General features: G+C 38.7%; 4 protein-coding genes and 1 non-coding gene across 5 annotated transcripts; 3 read left to right on the top strand and 2 right to left on the bottom strand. All coding sequences in view use genetic code 12, as the record gives it.

Moving 5' to 3' along the window:
* Nucleotides 1-9,130: 9,130 nt before the first annotated feature.
* Nucleotides 9,131-9,970, top strand: SOU1 (Sorbose reductase sou1; the record flags this gene model as incomplete). Its single annotated transcript, XM_001523129.1, has 1 exon — nt 9,131-9,970. One exon carries the CDS (start codon nt 9,131-9,133, stop codon nt 9,968-9,970), a length of 840 nt encoding a protein of 279 aa, XP_001523179.1.
* A 298-nt stretch (nt 9,971-10,268) lies between these two features.
* Nucleotides 10,269-11,069, bottom strand: VMA8 (H(+)-transporting V1 sector ATPase subunit D; the record flags this gene model as incomplete). Its single annotated transcript, XM_001523128.1, has 1 exon — nt 10,269-11,069. One exon carries the CDS (start codon nt 11,067-11,069, stop codon nt 10,269-10,271), a length of 801 nt encoding a protein of 266 aa, XP_001523178.1.
* A 629-nt stretch (nt 11,070-11,698) lies between these two features.
* On the top strand, nt 11,699-13,621 carry SYF1 (pre-mRNA-splicing factor syf1; the record flags this gene model as incomplete). The annotated part of the gene is made up of 1 exon (XM_001523127.1): nt 11,699-13,621. One exon carries the CDS (start codon nt 11,699-11,701, stop codon nt 13,619-13,621), a length of 1,923 nt encoding a protein of 640 aa, XP_001523177.2.
* Nucleotides 13,622-14,070: 449 nt separating this feature from the next.
* On the top strand, nt 14,071-14,142 carry PVL30_004476. The gene has a single exon. It is a non-coding gene; the product is annotated as a tRNA-Asp (tRNA).
* A 305-nt stretch (nt 14,143-14,447) lies between these two features.
* SBE2 (uncharacterized protein) lies at nt 14,448-17,296 on the bottom strand (the record flags this gene model as incomplete). The annotated part of the gene is made up of 2 exons (XM_061119575.1): nt 14,448-17,130; nt 17,292-17,296. 2 exons carry the CDS (start codon nt 17,294-17,296, stop codon nt 14,448-14,450), a joined length of 2,688 nt encoding a protein of 895 aa, XP_060975558.1.
* Nucleotides 17,297-19,197: the final 1,901 nt, after the last annotated feature.

The raw sequence follows: 19,197 nt of genomic DNA, 5'->3' as shown, positions 1-19,197 counted from the left end.
CTTTCCTCCGTTTCCTTGTCCCACGGGTAAAGAATAAGATGGAAAACTTGTGTATATGTAAATGTATCCGTATAGGTTTGAGAAAATCAATGTTGCTCTTTTTTCTTTACTCTTATGTTACCATTTATCTCTATTTTATGTTTTATTTTATTTTTTATTTTATTTTTTTTATTATTTTTTTTTTCTTGCACTTTTACCAAAGCACAAACCTGCATGAAAACCTAAAACACGCACGTATAGCAAAGAATTATTCCGAGCATTGAGTTGCTGTTCGACATTTGGGAAAACACCCTCTGTCACAGTGCGACACACATTGGACGCTCTGTGCCCTCGTTTCCGCTAAGTGAATATTTGGAGAATATTGCACGACATAGGAAACTTGAAACTTCAAACAAGATGAGTTTATATAAATAGGAACGAGAAGTGGTAAAATTAACTTATCACTATTATATAGAAATATCGGTAAAATATAGATTTTATACGGTCAACTACATTGAACACAAATCACTAGGTGAACGTGCAGAGTGTATACTCTCACGATTCTCCTTACTAGTGACTTTGTATGAGACAATTTACTCTCTTAACTTATGAGCATTGAGACCTTTATAGGTGCGATCATTGACAATTACACTTAGTTGGAATATAGCCTATCAAGTCACGAACTCAAACCGCTGGTATCGGTGAGCTACCAGCTCAAACCGATGCTCAGCAGTCGTACACTTGTTACTTGTGACAGTGCTATGCGACAGAATGGCGACCAGAGTGAGGACCTCAAATCCTTGCAAATCATGTTGTTTGAATGATTTGATATGGTTACCTAATATTTCAAGTAATTGATACATTGGTTGAGGCTACTGTTAAGCAGTATTGTCGACCAGGATATTGAATGATCATGACATTTCAATACCTTGGCATTTCAACATTTGGTCAATATCATTTATGAGAAGGACCTGTGGAAGAGTAAATCTCCTATCCACGAATTAATAGCTTCACTATTGTGAACTACAGTTTAAAGGAGGAGCTACTCCTCATTGGAGAACTATGCGAGTTTAGTCCAATGGAACATAATGCATCGTAGTCATCGGGACGTATCCGAGACTACACCAGAAAATATCAAATAGCGTATACTGTCAACACTTTATGATGGAATATTCACCCATCAGTTGACAAAGGGCGAAGGTTGTAGACGTTAGACAGAGTGCAACTATAGACCGAATAGAGTCGTGTCTGCTGACTTGGCTATAGTTTGAAGGCTGTACGTGTGATAGGCATGGCGTTGAAACGAGTACCGAAGATTGCACGGGTATAGGTGGCTACCCTCAATTGGTGCAAAGATCGAGGAAAGTATTTTTAGGATAATGACCACATCCCTAATTTGGGTTTATATCATTTTTTTAAAAAAGACTTATTACATTCTAGAAGGTAAATAAGCACCGTTAAAGCAGCGTTTAAGAAATCATCATTACTGTCTACGGACTCATCTGAGTATGATGGTAGCAGACTAAACAAACTACACGGGTTATCGGTGAGGTAGAATTACACCAGATAAAAACGGCGGAGATGGTAACTACCGAGGGAAAGACTAAATTGCATCTCGCAAGAAAGACTATATAGCATCTTGAGAGAAAGACAGAATTGCATCCCGAAAGAAGCAACCAATTATTATTATGAAACTACAGTGTTTCAATAGGTCGTTCAATCATCACTTTATTAGAGATACTGACTTAGCGCCTGCTATATAGGAGGAGTCAAATCCGAGGCACTCATTTATTGTCGACAAAATTTTTAAGATGAGGCCAGGATACACGACTATGCGCTGGTGAAAAATTTTCACCCTACTCAACAAAAATTGTTGTCCACGACCTCTTACTCGCGTGACGAGAACTATAAGTATTCCCGAGATTGATTGAACGAAACCCTTGATAATTTGGAACAAAGGGTTTATCTACCATAAAAACATATCACCAAAAAGTTTAACACCAAGTATATCACATATTACATTCAAGCAAAATATTATTCCAAAAACTTGAAAAACTTCTACTACAAATGTCATCTTCAACAAAAGATTCTAAGACCTCTAATCCTACTCCAAGGAGTATCAACCCTGGTCCAAGTAAACCAGACCTTGCTGGTGTCGACTCATCTTCAATTTCCGGGCAGTCTATTTCTACCTCGGGAAGAGCCGATATGAGCGAAGGTGAAGATGAATCTCCTGGTTTGAAAAGGACAGAAGCTCCTCAAATAAATCAGGTTGAGATTAACGAGATCTTAGACTTGAAATCTGAGATGATGATGATGCAAGAGCAGATGAAACAAATGACTGCTATGTTTAAAGCCGCTATGATTCAAACAGTCCCGCAACTTAGCACTCCTGTACCAGCTAGGAACGATGAGGCTAACAAGGCCCAGATTTCGGATGATAACAACAGCATAACCCTGCCAACTGACGTGCAAATGAAAGTTCATCCGGAAGAACACACATTTTCACCAGGACGTAACTTCCCTATCTCGAGGCCACACTCACTCGCTTCACCCTTGACTCACCAATCCCGTCAAAGTGGTACTCCTAGTGCTTATGGATCTGATAGATCTGTTGCATCTTACGATGGTATCCTTTACCATGGAGAAGTAGTCCATAGCGGATTCTGGGTTGAAGGCCATGAAGAAGCTTGTCAAATCATAAACGAGGCAAGACAGAGGTACCCTCATGGGGAAGACGTCAGGGTAATTCCATACATTCGAGTCCCAGACATAGCTGTCGAAAAGGCATTCATGGCGTACTACGACAAACTCCTTGCCAAACAAGGGAGAACTCAAAATGACAATATGGCACTCGGTCAGTATGACATTGCAAAACGTGTCCCTTTGAAGTTCTCCGATGAGGAAGGTTTCATGTTCTGGTTAAAGTCGGTTTTGTGGCACAAACACACCTACGGTGTTCCTGATAAGCTCATCATTAATGAGTTAAGGAACGGAGCTAATTTGACGAAGTCAGAGTCGTTGAAGGACATGATTGAGATGTCATGTAAGAGTGAGGGCCCCTTTGAACAACCGGTGGTTGATTACTTACCTATCTTGGGCAATGGGGGCACTCCTCCAGAAACGAACCAAGTTACTGATGTTATGACTGCTATCCATGATGCTTTGAAAAAGAAACATAATCCTAGAGTGAAAATGACCATTATTGGTATTGCTGTCAAAAAGTATTTGAGGATCACCAATACATCTCACCTAGCACAGGAAACATGGATCTCAATCTTTAAGACCCTTTTCGAAAGGATGGGTAGTGTCATGGATCAAATAATCATGTATATGACCCCGGAAGTTAAAATCGAAAAGCCGGGAAGGACTGGACCAATAGTCACGTTTGAAGATGCGTCGATCATAAAGATTGGCCTTGGACTCCTCAAGAATAAACCTAACGATAAAATCATTCAAGGTGTCAAATCATACGATTTGACATTTGAGAGGATCTGGGATGCTGTTAATGCAACATTTCAAACGAGGATGCATCTTATCTCAGATGACGAAGAAAAAGATGCCGGTACTACACTGGTGTCTAAAGGTGACAAATCACAAAAGACTACTAAATGTAATTTTTGTGGAAAGTACAGACACACTGTTGATAGTTGCCACTTATTGGTGACTGCTTTGGATGAAAAGTTGGTAAAGAAAGTCGATGGGAAGTATTACTTAGCAAACGGTGAACCGTTGGTCATGGATTTCTATAAGTGTCCCCTTTTAAAACACCTGAGCTTGAAATCTCTAAGTTCTAATGCGAGGCATCGCACGCCCCCAACAAAGTAAGTCCAAGGCAGCACAAGTTATGGAGGTAGAGGTTATTCCTAAGAGTACAGTCACTAGTAACTCTAGAGAAAATACCCACCACGAACGATTACCGACAGAAGTGATGCAATCTAATTCTCATATAATGTCTGATTCAATAGATGAAGTGATTAAACCCGGACCCATCATGATTGATGACGTCCCGGTTTACTTGGTGCACGCAGCCAATGCTCAATCTGCTAAGAAGGTAGTGAAGGATTGGACTGCGAAGAAAGCCCATCTCCCTAGCTCGCGAAAAGATGCTCACAATAAGTTGAAGGCTGATAAGGTGAAACAGCAACTCAATGCAGCAGTTAGACAACGGCAGGAGATGGAGAGAGTGGAGCGTGAAAGCGCACCTAGCCCTGTAACAGAGCAATCTATGCAGGAGTCCCGACGGGAATTAGACACTGAGTCCCCGCCGATCGGAGAGCAGTCTCCACCCTATGACTCACATTTACCATTCCTGGAACTCCAGTTTCCAGATGAAAACATAGACGTAGACCCAGACTACGAGTATGAAGAACCTAGCTCGGCTGGTATTCGGTTCGAACCCTCCGCACTGACAATGGATAGGGAATTAGAAAACCTAGCCATGGAGGACACCGTAGATCCTGATGAAGAGTTAAAGTTATTCCTATCCGAAGGAAAAGGAATTGAACAGACTTCTACGCCACCGGAGAATGGAAACATGATGAGTCACCCTCAAGAAGAAGTGCCTAAGGTGAAATCTGACGTTGTTGTTAATGAACCACTTAATGAGGAACAGGCAAATGCTACCGCTGATGATGGAGTTGACTCCCCAGTGGCTGACGATTCAATTAAACTCTTTAGTGTCGAAGACATCTTGAGAGAGAATCAGCTAGATGAGCTTGCCAAATTAAGTGCAACGTCCGACCAACCACACCACCTTGCTGACGATTCCACTGATCCACAGCGGAAAAGTCAGCGCCGAGTACGTACTAGTAAATTGACCATACTAGACAAACAGGCTGCATTCAAAGATGCCATGAAACATAACTTCTTCGTGTTTATGGATCTTTCGAAGTATTTGGGAATGCACGATGATGCTCGAGCCATGATGAGAGAAAGTACTAAAGCTATGTTGGTTGACAGAGATGTTTTGCAGAAAGCCCTTAAGGATGGTATTGCCAAGTTCAAGAAGAAACCAGTTGTTACTGAAGTAAATCTGACGACCACTTCGACAGGCTACCACCAACCAGGGGTCACTCAAGAACTACTCTGTTTCCCCGCATCCATACATGGCCGTAGGATAGAAATGAAATACGACACCGCGGCCCAGTTGAGTTTGATCAACCCGCAAACACTAAAAGGGTTACCAATTAAGCCTTTTCCCTTGAGCCAGCCAGTATTTGTTCAAGGTGTTAATAATGACACCAAAGCAATTACTCAGGGAGTGTTTTTAGATGTTACTGTCCATTTCATCTCCTTACCTGCAATCCTCTATTTGCACGAGCAAATTCCTGTTGGTCAGGTACTACTCGGGTTGCCATTCCAAGATGCGCACAAACTCTCCATTGGGTTTACTGATGATGGTGATAAACGAGAGTTACGTTTCCGCGCGAATGGCAACATTCATAAATTCCCTATTCGTTACGATGGGGATTCTAACTACCACATCGATTCATTTCCAACTGTCCAAGTGAGTCAAACCGTCGTCATTCCTCCCCTTTCAGAGATGCTTCGACCTGCATTTACCGGGTCTAGGGCGAGCGAAGATGATATTCGGTATTTCGTGGACCAATGTGCTGAGGTGTCTGATGTCTTCTACATTAAAGGTGGAGACCCTGGCAGACTTAAGCCTGAAATACACCCTCCCGTTCGTATCAACTTGCGAGATCCGAATGTTCACTGGCGGATGAAATCGATCCCATTAGGATCTAAACGTACCGCTGCAGTAGAGATTCTCCAAGAAATGATACGACAGGGGCAATTGGTCTATAGTGATGCGACTTATCGGAACCCATGGTTTCTCATAAGTAAGAAGGATGGAAGGCATCGATTGTTGATTGACCTTCGGGAACTCAACAAAAATGTGGAGTTGGAAGGGGGTCACCCACTCTCCGTGGATGATCTCACTACAGAGATTAGTGGTTGTTGGTTTATAAGTACTATTGATGTGCAGAATGCGTATTTTCAAATACCATTGGATGCTGCTACTAGCGATGTTACCAGTTTTAACAGCCCGTTAGGTTTGTTGAAGTATGCTGTCCTTCCTCAAGGATATATCAATTCAGTAAGTGAGTTTAGTTCTATCTTACAAAAGATTTTGAGCCCAGTTGCGAAGGATGTGATGTGTTTTATTGACGACATTGCCATCGTGGGTCCCAAAGTAGATGAACTTACCGACTCACTGGTTCGAGAACACCTAGATAAGATTGTCGAAGTGTTCCGTCTTCTAACCAATGCTGGCTTGAAGATTAACCCTGCGAAGTTAAAGATCGCTGTACCTGAATGTGATTTTCTTGGATACCATATTTCACCTGCAGGGAAAACGTTAATTAGGGGTCAAGTGGATGCATTATTGAATTACCCACTCCCTAACACGGTCAAACAGCTAGAAAGTTTCCTTGGCTTGGTCAATTATTACCGACAGTTGATTGTAGGGCATGCTGAGTTGACTGCTCCCCTCTACAACTTAGTCAATCAAGCAAGGAAGGAACCCAAGCATCAGATTCATTGGGATCCTACAACTAAGCGGTTTTTCCACCAAATCATCACAGTACTAACCAACCAACCGATTCTCCAACCCCTTAATTTTAAGGACCTCATTACTGTCCACACTGATGCTTCGACAGACTCTTGGGGTGGTGTGTTGCAAAACACCAATGCGGCTGGAGAATCGAAACTAGTCCTGTGCTATTCTGGAAAGTTCCATGGTTCTGAAAAGAACTATACTATTTACGAAAAGGAACTTTTCAGTATTTATAAGACGTTTGATGCAATCCATCCACTCTTGTTTGGATTTACTGGGGTCATTCATTTGTACTGTGACAACAAAGCTCTTGTCCTTGTGATGAATAAACCACTCGATAATTCACACTTTGTAAATCGGGTTTACAAATGGTTGAACTTCATCAGGACCTTCAACTATCAGATCCATCACATTGATGGACTGAAAAACATCATTGCCGATGCTCTTAGCCGATGCCACACGTCTACTCCGCAGACTGATCATTATGAGGTCAGAGAAGCTATTGCCGAGTTTAGGGCGAAGTTGGATCCTAAAGTACTAGCAGAAGTTAATGTTGTTACCATTGAAGCTGAGCCTAATAACAGTTATAAGAAGATCCCACTTCAAGCGCTTAGAAAGTACCTTGAGGCACGTACCATTCCCGTTTCGCACAACGCACCTGCTGACGCCAGACGTTTCATCAACCGCGCACTAGAGTTCTATTTACATGATGGAATCCTTTACAAGTTAGGTCGGACCGGTTCATACACTCGACGCGTCGTTTATGAGAACAATCAGGTTGAACACATATTCAATCTTGCTCATAGAGATCGTGGTCACCCAGGAGTTGAGACTACGTTCAATCTAATAAATACTGGATTCTACATTCCGAACCTCTATCGCAGACTTGCCGACTATATCAAACGGTGTGTTTATTGTCAAAAGGACCAACCTGCAACTAGGCAGCGGGATCCATTGTACTTGAACTACCCGGCTGGTATGTTTCATACAATCGTCTGTGACTGCGTTAAGCTCCGTGACGCTACTGTTGTCGTTGCACGTGACGAATTTCTGGGATGGCCCGAAGCTCAGGTTTTACCAAAGGTTACTGCAGAGGCAGTAGCCGACTTTATTTATTCAAACTTTATTGCTCGTGTAGGAACCTTTAGTGTTTTGAAAACCGACAATGGTCGTGAATTTCACAATGAGGTCCTCCAGCAATTGCTCTCAAATTATGGCATTTCTCCATCTTATTCTGTACCGTACCATCCGCAGGGGAATGGGATGATCGAAGCGTCGCACAAACGACTTATCAGATTCATCAAACTGGTTCCAGAGAATAAGAATTTGAGCAAAGTTTTGAATGCTGCATTGTGGGTGGATCGTACTACGGTTCGTAAACGTACGGGATTCACACCACAATACTTGGTTTTTGGATTTGAAGGTAATAATCTGCTCCAATCATTGATGCAAACACCATCTGATATACAACAATACACGGAGGACGAACTATTCAAGTTCCGCGTTGGTCAGTTTTATTTCCGTAAACAACAGGAAGACTCTGCTAAGGAAACTCAACGCCGCGATCGGGATCATCAGAAGGAAGTTTTTGACAAACGTTATGACACTAATGTACCGATCAAGAAAGGAGACTTAGTCTTAGTTTACGATGCTGCTACCAACAAGATGGGCTTGAATTGGTCGGGTCCTTTCGTTGTCCGGAAGGTGCTGTCGAGGATTTACTATCTTAGTAACCTCCAAGGCATTCCCATGAAACGTCAGTATACTAGGGAGATGTTGAAACCGTTTGTTGCCGCTCCGCTTAGTACTACAAAATGATTTTCTACTTTGCAGGGGGGGAGGCCACAACGGTTATCATCAATTTGTACAGTTATTTTACCTCAAATCAATTTTTTCCGAAATGCAATGAAAATAAGGCCGTATCGCTCATTCAGACTCTGAAGGGGGGGAGGATGTCACAGTGCGACACACATTGGACGCTCTGTGCCCTCGTTTCCGCTAAGTGAATATTTGGAGAATATTGCACGACATAGGAAACTTGAAACTTCAAACAAGATGAGTTTATATAAATAGGAACGAGAAGTGGTAAAATTAACTTATCACTATTATATAGAAATATCGGTAAAATATAGATTTTATACGGTCAACTACATTGAACACAAATCACTAGGTGAACGTGCAGAGTGTATACTCTCACGATTCTCCTTACTAGTGACTTTGTATGAGACAATTTACTCTCTTAACTTATGAGCATTGAGACCTTTATAGGTGCGATCATTGACAATTACACTTAGTTGGAATATAGCCTATCAAGTCACGAACTCAAACCGCTGGTATCGGTGAGCTACCAGCTCAAACCGATGCTCAGCAGTCGTACACTTGTTACTTGTGACAGTGCTATGCGACACCCTCTCTTGAAAGGGTAATGAAAAAAAAAAAAACTTTGATATATAAATAGTGGGTCAAAGAATCAAGTTGGCAAAAGATGTTTTTGCAGTATTCCTATTCATTTCTTCCCTCTTAGTATCCTCCACTTTTATTCTATTCAACCACTACACACATTAAAAACCATTCAATTAATCAATAAACATGAGCGAAATCAAATCATACACAAACGAAGAATTGGGCCCATTGCCTACCAAAGCTCCACAACTCCCCAAGAATGTCTTGGACATGTTCTCCCTTAAGGGTAAGGTTGCCTCTGTGACAGGTTCCTCCGGTGGTATTGGTTGGGCAGTTGCCGAGGCATTTGCCCAGGCTGGCGCTGATGTTGCTATCTGGTATAACTCTCACCCAGCAGATGAAAAGGCCAAATACTTGTCTGAAACTTATGGTGTCAAGTCCAAGGCTTACAAATGTAACATTAGCGACCCCGAAAGTGTTACTGAAGTGATTAACCAACAAGAAAAAGATTTTGGCACCATCGATGTCTTTGTCGCCAATGCCGGTGTTGCATGGACAGACGGACCAGAAATCTACGTTGATGGCTACGATAAATGGAACAGAATTATCCACACCGATTTGAATGGTGTTTACTACTGTGCACACACCGTGGGTAAGATTTTCCAAAAGAATGGTAAAGGTTCATTGATTATTACTTCATCCATGTCTGGATCGATTGTTAATGTGCCACAATTGCAAGCTGCTTACAACACTGCAAAGGCAGGTTGTACCCACTTGACCAAGTCCTTGGCTGTAGAATGGGCCCCATTCGCAAGAGTCAACTCTGTGTCGCCAGGATACATTGCAACCGATATCTCTGAATTTGTCGAAAAAGACATGAAGGCTAAATGGTGGCAATTGACCCCATTGGGTAGAGAAGGTTTGCCTGAGGAATTGGTTGGTGCTTACTTGTACTTGGCTTCAAATGCAAGTACATACACCACAGGTGCCAACTTGGCTGTCGATGGTGGTTACACATGTCCATAAGCAACTACAATCCCCCCTCTTTTCTTTCCTTTGTTATTAATAGAATCCAAAATAGACTTTTCAAATAGACCTTTTAAAAATAAACTCAAAAATAGACTTAAAAATAGACTCAAAAATAGACTTAAAAATAGACCTTTAAAAATAGACCTTTAAAAATAAAATCAAAGTAGAACTATAATTAAATAAAGATGTACATAAAGTAGAAACATGATAGAATCAAGATACATTTGACCAGTAGAATTAACTAATAGAATCATCTCATTTTCTTTTTTTCTAGAGTTTAATTGCTAAAGGAGAACTAAAAAATAACATCGTCTTCGGTCTCTTCCAAAACTGTACTTTTTGCATCGGCCTTGATGTCCAACTTCTCTGCATTACGTGTCACTCCACCGACATCAGTGTCACCTTCGGCCTCAGCCAATGCCAATTTATCCTCCGCCTCGGCTGCCGCTGCTGCCTCCTGTTTCTTCTCCTGCACTTTCTTCAACCTATAAAACTCTTCTCTGTCCAATTCATCCAACTCTGAGTTGATATAAGCAATGGTGTTTTCGGTTCTGGGGATAATCACATGCTCAATTGCATTAACTCTTCTATTGGTCACCTTGATAACCTCGTCCAAGATAATAAATGCAGTTTGCAACGAAGCCAACTCAACCAAAGTCTCCACTGCTCTCGTGTACACCATTTTCGCCTTTTGAATCTGTTGTCCACCACGACCCAATCCAGTCAATTTAAAGTCATTGATATCCTCGTTAATATGACTATCAAAAGTAGGCAAGTAAACACCGGAAACGTTTTCCTGCTTGGCCTGCACTGTGAAACGAGCTTTTTGTACAGATTCTTGAACTTGGTATCCAATGTTATCACCTGTAGCATATGACACTTCGGCAAGCGAGAAAGCAGCAGTCTGCATCACTCGGCCCATCTTGGTTTTGGCATCATCTATCCTCTGTGTAATATCTCTAAATCTCTTGGTCAATGCCTCGGATTTTCTCTTCAACAACGAATGGCCCTGTTGTGCACCTTTTAGTTTTGTTTTCATAACACCAAGTGTCATACGTGTGGGGAACACCTGTTCACGATTTCCAGCTCCAGACATCTTATGTGTGTGTGATTCTATATATCAACAAGTGAATGACAACAATATTAATAATATTAATAATGAAAAATAAAATGAAAAAAGTGAGGAATTGGCTAAGCAAAGGGGAAAATTAAAAAAAGAAAATGAACAAAAAAAGGAATAGACTAAGAAGGAAGTGAGAAAGAAGGGGGTTGGGTTTAGGTTTGGATTGTGTAAATTTGTAAGCGTACTTATATGTGTTGGTAAATAACAGTGGTTTGAATGGATAATTGAACAAGAGTTTCAAAAAAAAAAGAGTTTCGTTCAACACACGCTCGTTATCAATGTAATTGCGTCTCTCTTTGCTTTCCTTTTTTCTGTTGTTTCATTTTTTTTCCGTTCTTCGTTTGCTTCACCAAATTCCCGCCGCGACTAAAAGAATCAGATTAAGGCCAAACGAGAAGAAGGAGAAAACCGAAAAAAAAAAAAAAAAAAAAAAAGGGATGTGGTTTTTTTTAAAAACATCCTGTTGCAAAATTTTGAAGAGAATAGTAATACAAAAAAAAGACAAAGATAAATAATATAAAAGTACAATCACCAAGGATTACCGTAATAATCAAGCAACAAGCAGCAAGGAACTAAGGAAAACGGCGAGTTACAAACAATTAATGTTGGATGGTTTGCTAAGTGATAAAGATATCTCGTTTGAAGAGCAACTTGCAAAGGATAATCAAAATTCTGAGACATGGCATTCATACTACAACTTCAAAATTAATCAAGATGGACCATTTGCATCTCGAATATTTATTATAAACAGAGCTGTCGAGGCACTACCCAATGATAAACTGCTATGGACCCTATACCTTGAACTTATCACTAATCAGGATAATCTTGCGCTTTTATCTACGGCAGACCAATTCTCCATCTTTGACCAATGTGTTGATGCTTTACCCAAATCATATGGTCATTGGCAAATAATTATTGAGTGTCTATTGGAGAATTATATTGATAAAGTAACTTATATACGACGAAAATTCAACCAGTGCTTGCAAAACTTGCCAATCGAAGAGCACGGTAAGGTCTGGCCGTATTTCTTACAATTTGCAAATACAATTGGAGGTGTAGCTGGTATTGATATATACTTGCGATATATGAAATACATTGACCCAAGGATACTCAAAGGAACAGTAAATGATCATCAACAAAATGTTGCTGACTCGCGAAATAAATCATTGTCAATGAATGTGCTTGAATTTATTGATAAATTAAAAGAGTTTGGCGACGTGAAAAATGTTGCAAGATTGTATTCAACAATAGTAAACTCAAATGAGTACGTCCATGCGAAATTGCCCAAACTGAAGATTGAATTAGTATTTGAATATTTGGACTTTCTTATATCAAGCGAAAAAAATAGTAAAACACAGGAAAAGGACTTTAATAAATTGATCAACAAATTTTTACAAAAATATCCAGAGCAATCTATAAACTTGAAACTAAAGCTAATCCAGTTTTTAAAAACAAACAACCAGCAAAATGAGGAAAAAGTGGTGAAAGCTTATTCCGAGCTTGTTAAGGAGTGCAACACAATAGAAGAGTTTAAAGATGTGTTTAACGAATATGCAGAATATGAGGAAACACGGCTTGAAAAACTTTTTGCTGTTGAGTCCAAAACCAACTCGAAATTGCTTTCGAAGCTGCTTGATGAGTATGAAACTTTGCTAAACAGTCGAAAGCTATATGTTAATGATGTGCAACTACGACAAGATACCAATAATGTCGATTTTTGGTTCACGAGAATTGAGATTTATAATAAACAAGAACAACTAAGTGAAAAGATTAAAACTATTGCTGAAGCTATAAAATCTATCAATCCATTAAAGATCCCCGGCAACTGCAAACACAAATTATCGGACATTTGGAAAATGTATGCCCAGATCTATTCCTCTTCGGGTGACTTTAGAACTGCTGATCTAATTATTAGCAAAGCAGTTCAGTCACAATTCCCGCATCCGGATGAACTTGCTGATTTGTACATATATTGGAGTGAGCTCAGATTGAGTAGTGATTTTTTCAGAGAAGAGCAAGCGATACAAGTATTGAGCGATATAATGTACAAAGAAGAGAAGGAACCAATTAGTTATTTCGATTCGTCGATAACGGTTGGGAAACGAATTACAAAGTCAAAAAAGTTGTGGAGCTTTTTTATTGATTTACTTGAATCGTTTATTGATTACGATAATGATGATGATGATGCTGGCGTTGATAGTGGAAATAGAGAAGAAGGTAGCAATGAAAAAGACAGTGGTTTGATGAATTTACGATACATTAATCAAGTAATCGAAGCTTTTGAACAAATGATTAAACTCAAAATTGCTTCAGCAAAGGACATGATGCAATATGCTCTGTTTTTGGAGACTCATAAACAAACAGACAAGTCGCTAAGCATATATGAGCGTGCGTTGTTGATTTTCAACGACAGCTTGATAAGGCAGGAGATTTGGAGGATCTATATGACAAAGTTGAAATTCATCAACAATGTAGAGCGAGTAAAGGATATAAAAGAAAGGTTTGAGAATGAACAAATTCGATGAAACTTTTTTTTAAAAAAAAAAAAAAAGGAAAAAATTGAGTAGGCTTAGATGGTATATTAGTTTTATAAAATAGTATAGTTGAAAAATGGAAATGCATTTAGGTCAACTTTGAACATCATACCTGACGGGATGTATGGTGATGTTTTTCAAATTTTTTTTGGGTCAACTCCAAGCGAAAATTAAAAAAAAATTAAAGAAATAAGAGAGAAATCTTAAAAATGAGGGAATTTTTTTGTATCATCTTCTTTTGAGTAGCTTTAAAGAATATGGTTATAGAATAGTAAGTGGTAGTTAACTCTAACCATACATACAGCATATATATGTACCAACTTTTGTCACATTGCAGACCAATTCTTGACTGATAGATAGTAATACAAATTTCTTCAATAGTGAAAGGTTTAAGCAGATTTTACTACACCAACAATGTGTATGTGTCAATCACAAAAGCGTCCCAGATAGTTTAGTGGCTAGAATTACCGCTTGTCGCGTGGTAGACCAGGGTTCAATTCCCTGTCTGGGAGATTTTTTTTGCATCAACTTTTATTTTTTTTGCTTTTCAATATTCTCTCTCTTACAGTTTTCAAGAACTCTAGAGCAGAAAATGGATTTTAGCTTGTCAATATGAATAAGCTATAAAACAATTATAATGTTTATAGGCACTCCTCCTTTTGTATTTTGTTCTTCCAAAATTTTTTTTTACAAAAGATGAATAAAAGAAAAAATGCAAAATGTATATGTATTGATAAAATTGTTAAATAAAAGAAACAAACAAACAAATAAACTAATAAACTAATAAACAAATGAATGATATACGAAACCTCTATATTCAACCAAAATGATGATGACACCATCTCTTTATAAATTTATCCAAATTGGCCAGTTGATCAGCACAATAATTAATCCTTATCCCTTCGTTACTCTGGCCATCGCTCTTTGTTAACTCTTCGAATGAGTTCCATCCAAGATGGTAATTAACAAACACAGTCTTGTTAAACAGTTTCAACAATTTCAAATTGTTCTTTTCCCTAGTTTTTAAGCTCTGTGAATTGACCACAAGAAGTGTAATGAGTTTCATTACAACCTCAAGACTTGCACCAACAACAGTGTCATTACCGGCAGAGACATCGTTTTGTGGATTTGGACTTGAAACAGGTGTCAGTGATTTCACTTGTTGCTGTTGCTGTTGCTGTTGTTGTTGCGGCTGTGATTGCTGGTGCATTGCCGAGGCTGACAATTTTTGACAGTCATTGAATTTCAAAATCAACAAGAGCAAATGCGTCAAAGTGATATTTTTAGTCTCCTCAACAACTACACTTGATGAGGTTGAACTTTTTCCTGTTCCTAGTTTTTGCTGTGAGAATTTTGCATCCAAAACCTCATGTTGCACTAATTCAAGCAAGCAATACAAGTCAACATTAGTCTCTTGAGGAAACAAGCACAACAATATGGTTATCATTAGGTAATCTTTTTCAGCAAGTCCAGATTCACTTATACTTTTGATGTATAACAAATGCATCAATTTAGATTTGAACTCGTTATGGTCAACACCAGAGTGTTTCACCAAAGGTTGCATCTTCATTTTCTCAACAATCTTGTTAAATTCATGGTCTTTATTTTGCTTCATTACCGGACTCAATGTTTTCAACTTTTGATCAAATAGTTCAAATGAGTTGCAAATAGTGTTTAGTGAATCTTGTGATGAGTAATTGTTTGAAAGAATCTTTAGTAAGAATTTAAAGCAATGCGTTTGTGGAATGTTACAGTCCCAAGCAAGCTTTCTAATCTTGTTTTTTTCAGCAGTGAACTTTTTGTTGAATTGCTTATTGTCCAATTGCATAAACGAATCAACCAAATTGATCCATTCTTGTGATTGTGTTGACTTTAATTGTTCTATCTTCATTCTGGAATCATTTTCGTTTTGCATTGAAACTTGGAACATATCAATGGCTGAAGAAAACTGCTTGTTGTGTTTATTCTTGTCTGAAGGTGATTTTGGGGGTAAATTAATGGGTCTTGTTTGGTCGAGGAAATTGAGTTTTTCGGGAGAAATGAGATGTAAATCGTCCAATGAGGATTGCGATTTGATAAAGGAGGGGAGGTTATAAAGCACATTTTGTTCTCTTGATAATTTGATGAGTTTGGATACTGAGGCACTTCTTTGATTGTAAAATTCAGTAATGTTGTTGGCAATAATGGAGTCATCTGTAGTCATTGTCATTGTTGTATCGTCATATTCGCTTCCTTCATCTGCGTCTTCTTCCTCCAATATACTATCATCATTGATGCTTGTGTTGATATAGTGTGGGATACTTGATGTTGAGCCCAATTTCCCTGGTAATGGACATGGTCTTATATTGTACTTGTCATTGTGGTCATTGATTAAATCGTTACGTGAAAGTATAGTTGAGCTGCTCAAGTTTATGCTCGACGAAGAAGAGCCACTTCTACTCAGTTTTCTTTGACCTTGACCTTGACCAAGACCTTGGCCTTGATTTTGCAATTGGAGTTGACTTTGGATTTGACTTTGGCTTTGACTGCCTTTAGTCAAAGAGTACAATTCGTTTTGGTTCTTGATCACCGGTACATTGAATATAAGGTTGTCCAAATCGTTGGATAAGAGTTCTTCGTCATCGTCGTTTTCCTCGTACTTCTTTTTACGCAATAGTTTACGTTCTTTTGATTCTTGCGACGAGAGGTATTTTGACTTGGTTCTTGATAATGTTAATGGGTTTGATGTTGAAGCTGAAGAAGTAGTTCTGTTTAAAGTGGGCATGGTATTGACCGAGTATGATCTTTTCGTTTTTGGAACTGGTTGGTGTTGCTGGTGTTGTTGTACTGGTTGGGTTGAAACGTGTCTTGCAATATTTGTAGTGGATGCAGCCTTTAGCAGGGGTGGTGGTCTACTTTTGTTATTTATGTTACTCAGTGGTTGCAGTTGTTGTTGATGCAGTTGTTGTAAGTGGTGTTGCAGTTGTTGCTGCTGCTGCAGTCTAGTGTTGACTGGAATAGAGTTTTTTGTCTTTCCAACTGTTGGTGTTCCTGAAGTCATTCCTGAATTCATTCCCGAAGTCATTCCTGAATTCATTCCCGAAGTCATTCCCAATGGCATAGTAAATTTGCTTTCCATTTCCATAAAGGATGGTGCGCCAGTTGATGTTGATGTCATGGAGCTGTGTCTGGTATCTACAGTAAAGGGTAGTTTTGTCATTGATCCGTTATGTATTGGGAAAGTTGAGCTTGTGTCTGTGGCTGGTGTGTCAAACTGTGACGATACGATTGACGAGTGGTCGTCTGAGACGGAGGATTGATTCGACATGAGTGAATCTTGTGACAATCTATTATTTTTAAAGGTCTGTTGCTGCAGTTGCAGTTGCAGTTGCAGTTGCAGTTGCAGTTGCAGTTGCAGTTGCTGGCTGATTGCAGTTGCATTAGGTAATGGTGGTGGTGGGTTCTTGGGTAGATTCAAGGCTGATTTAGAGTGTATTTTTTGGATATAGTAGTCGCCTGGTCTTTTTGTATTACTAGTAGTAGTTGTGTTTTTTGTTTGTTGTTTTGCTGAAGTATTTGTTGTGTTTGATGATACTTCGTTTAAAGTGGTTAATGAGGATAGGGATAATACTCTCTTTGGGGTGGTGGAACATTTGCCCATTTTTCTGCCACTCAAGGGGACGTCATATAAGTTGTGGTCGTTACCCACAGATGAAATCGACATAGTATTAACGTTTCTCTTTTATTCTCTTTGATTCTTGTAAAGTAATGTAAAGTTGTTCTGTATTTAACTTGTTCTTTTTTGGTGCAAGTGTTGGTTTATAAGCGAGTGACTGATGTGTATTCTAATAGCTCACCATATATGTTGGTGGTGGTGGTGGTGGTAGTTGTGATTTGGTACTAAAGTAGGATTTCAATGTTGGATTTTAGATTCTGTTTCCCTTAACAAGTTACTCTGCAATTGCTAAAATCTGATGAGATCTGGTAAAGGCAAAGGCAATGGCAAAGGCAAAGGCAAAGGCAAGGGAGGGGAAACGGGGAAAGGGGAAAGGGGGTTTAGGTAAAAACGGTAATTGTGATGGTAATTACTGCTTAATTTGTCCAAGGATGTAATAATATTGATAATTATAATTTTTTGGTTGTAAAAAAAAATTGGGTGGTAATTGTTTTTAGAGTGGATAGCGATTGACTGTGTATCTGTATGTATCTGTATGAATCTGTATTAGCCTGTGTTAGCCTGTATTAGCAGCAGCCTTTATTGATGGTTAAAGATCTGAGGTTACTACCTTTTTCTATTTTCTATTTTCTTAATATTGATTCTTTATTCTTTCTCCAAGGTTTTATTTAACTTAAACCGTTCTGGTATCTATTATTAATAGTATTATTATGATTATGAAAAGAAAGAAAGAAAGAAAAGAAAGTCCTTTTGTTTTGTGAACCTGAATTGTGGCAAGAGCAAAAGTAAATACTCTGATTCTGGTGGTATGTGAAAGATATAATAGAAAGAAAAAGTTGGTGATGGTTGGATGAAAGTAAGAAAGTAAGAAAAAAAGTAAGAAAGAAAAAATGGAAGATACTAAGGATAATAGGTGATAAGAATTGTGAAAGGGTGTTTTTTAGTTTTGAGAGATTGTGACGAAGAAGAAGAAGAATACACAGAAAGAAGAAATGGAATGAAGATTATGTTAAGGATGAAGCAATGTTTACTGCAATTCTGCAACAACAACAATAACAATAAACAATAGACAATAATACACCACCATAGAGAGAGAAGAGGCAAAAGCAGAAGCAGAAGCAAAAGCAGAAGCAAAAGCAGAAGCAGAAGCAAAAGCAAAAGGTGTTTTTTTCCACTTTAGACACGGATCCAGACTAAATAGGGAACTCCCCCAAAAATAAAAAAAAAAGAAAAAGAAAAGAAAAGAAGAAGAGAGTGGTGTTAAGAATGCATTAGGAGTTAAAAGGAATAGTTGGAATTTAGTATTGCATCAAAATTAAGGAGACTCTGTGTCTCTGTGTCTCTGTGTCTCTGTGTCAGTGTGTCTGTGAATAAGACGCTACCAACTGAATTTCAAGCTTTTACACGACCAATTTCATCTTTCTAGTTGTATATACATATATATGTAGTTGTGACAGAGAAAGAGAGAAAGCTAGTAGTACCCTTTGTTCCTTTATTCTTTTTTTTTTTGTTTTTTTTGTATTACTTTCCATATAACGTTATGAGCTGTATTTCCAAAACAACAACAACACTAACACTAACAGTAACACTAACAGTAACAGTAAGTAAAATTTTGACGTGTATCCACTAATTATGATGGAGTTTATGCTTACCCAAATTTTTTTCTCTTTTTTTTTTTACATTGACAAAATGTGAATTTAGCCCACAAAACAAATACCAACAGATATGTAAACAAATCTCTTCTTTATTCCATTTCATTCTTCTCTCCATAGAAATCACGAGACACAAAATTATTACGAAACCTATGACGCGTTGGTGTGTGTGTGTGTGTTGGTAAGAATAAACATTGAAATCTTGTCAAATGTTTGCTAATTGAGATAATCGTGATTCTCTTGAAATTTCATTTTTTTCT

Source organism: Lodderomyces elongisporus, chromosome 5, assembly GCF_030384665.1.
Source record: "Lodderomyces elongisporus chromosome 5, complete sequence".
Lineage (NCBI taxonomy): Eukaryota > Fungi > Ascomycota > Pichiomycetes > Serinales > Debaryomycetaceae > Lodderomyces > Lodderomyces elongisporus.
This window is presented reverse-complemented; position numbering and strand designations above follow the sequence as displayed.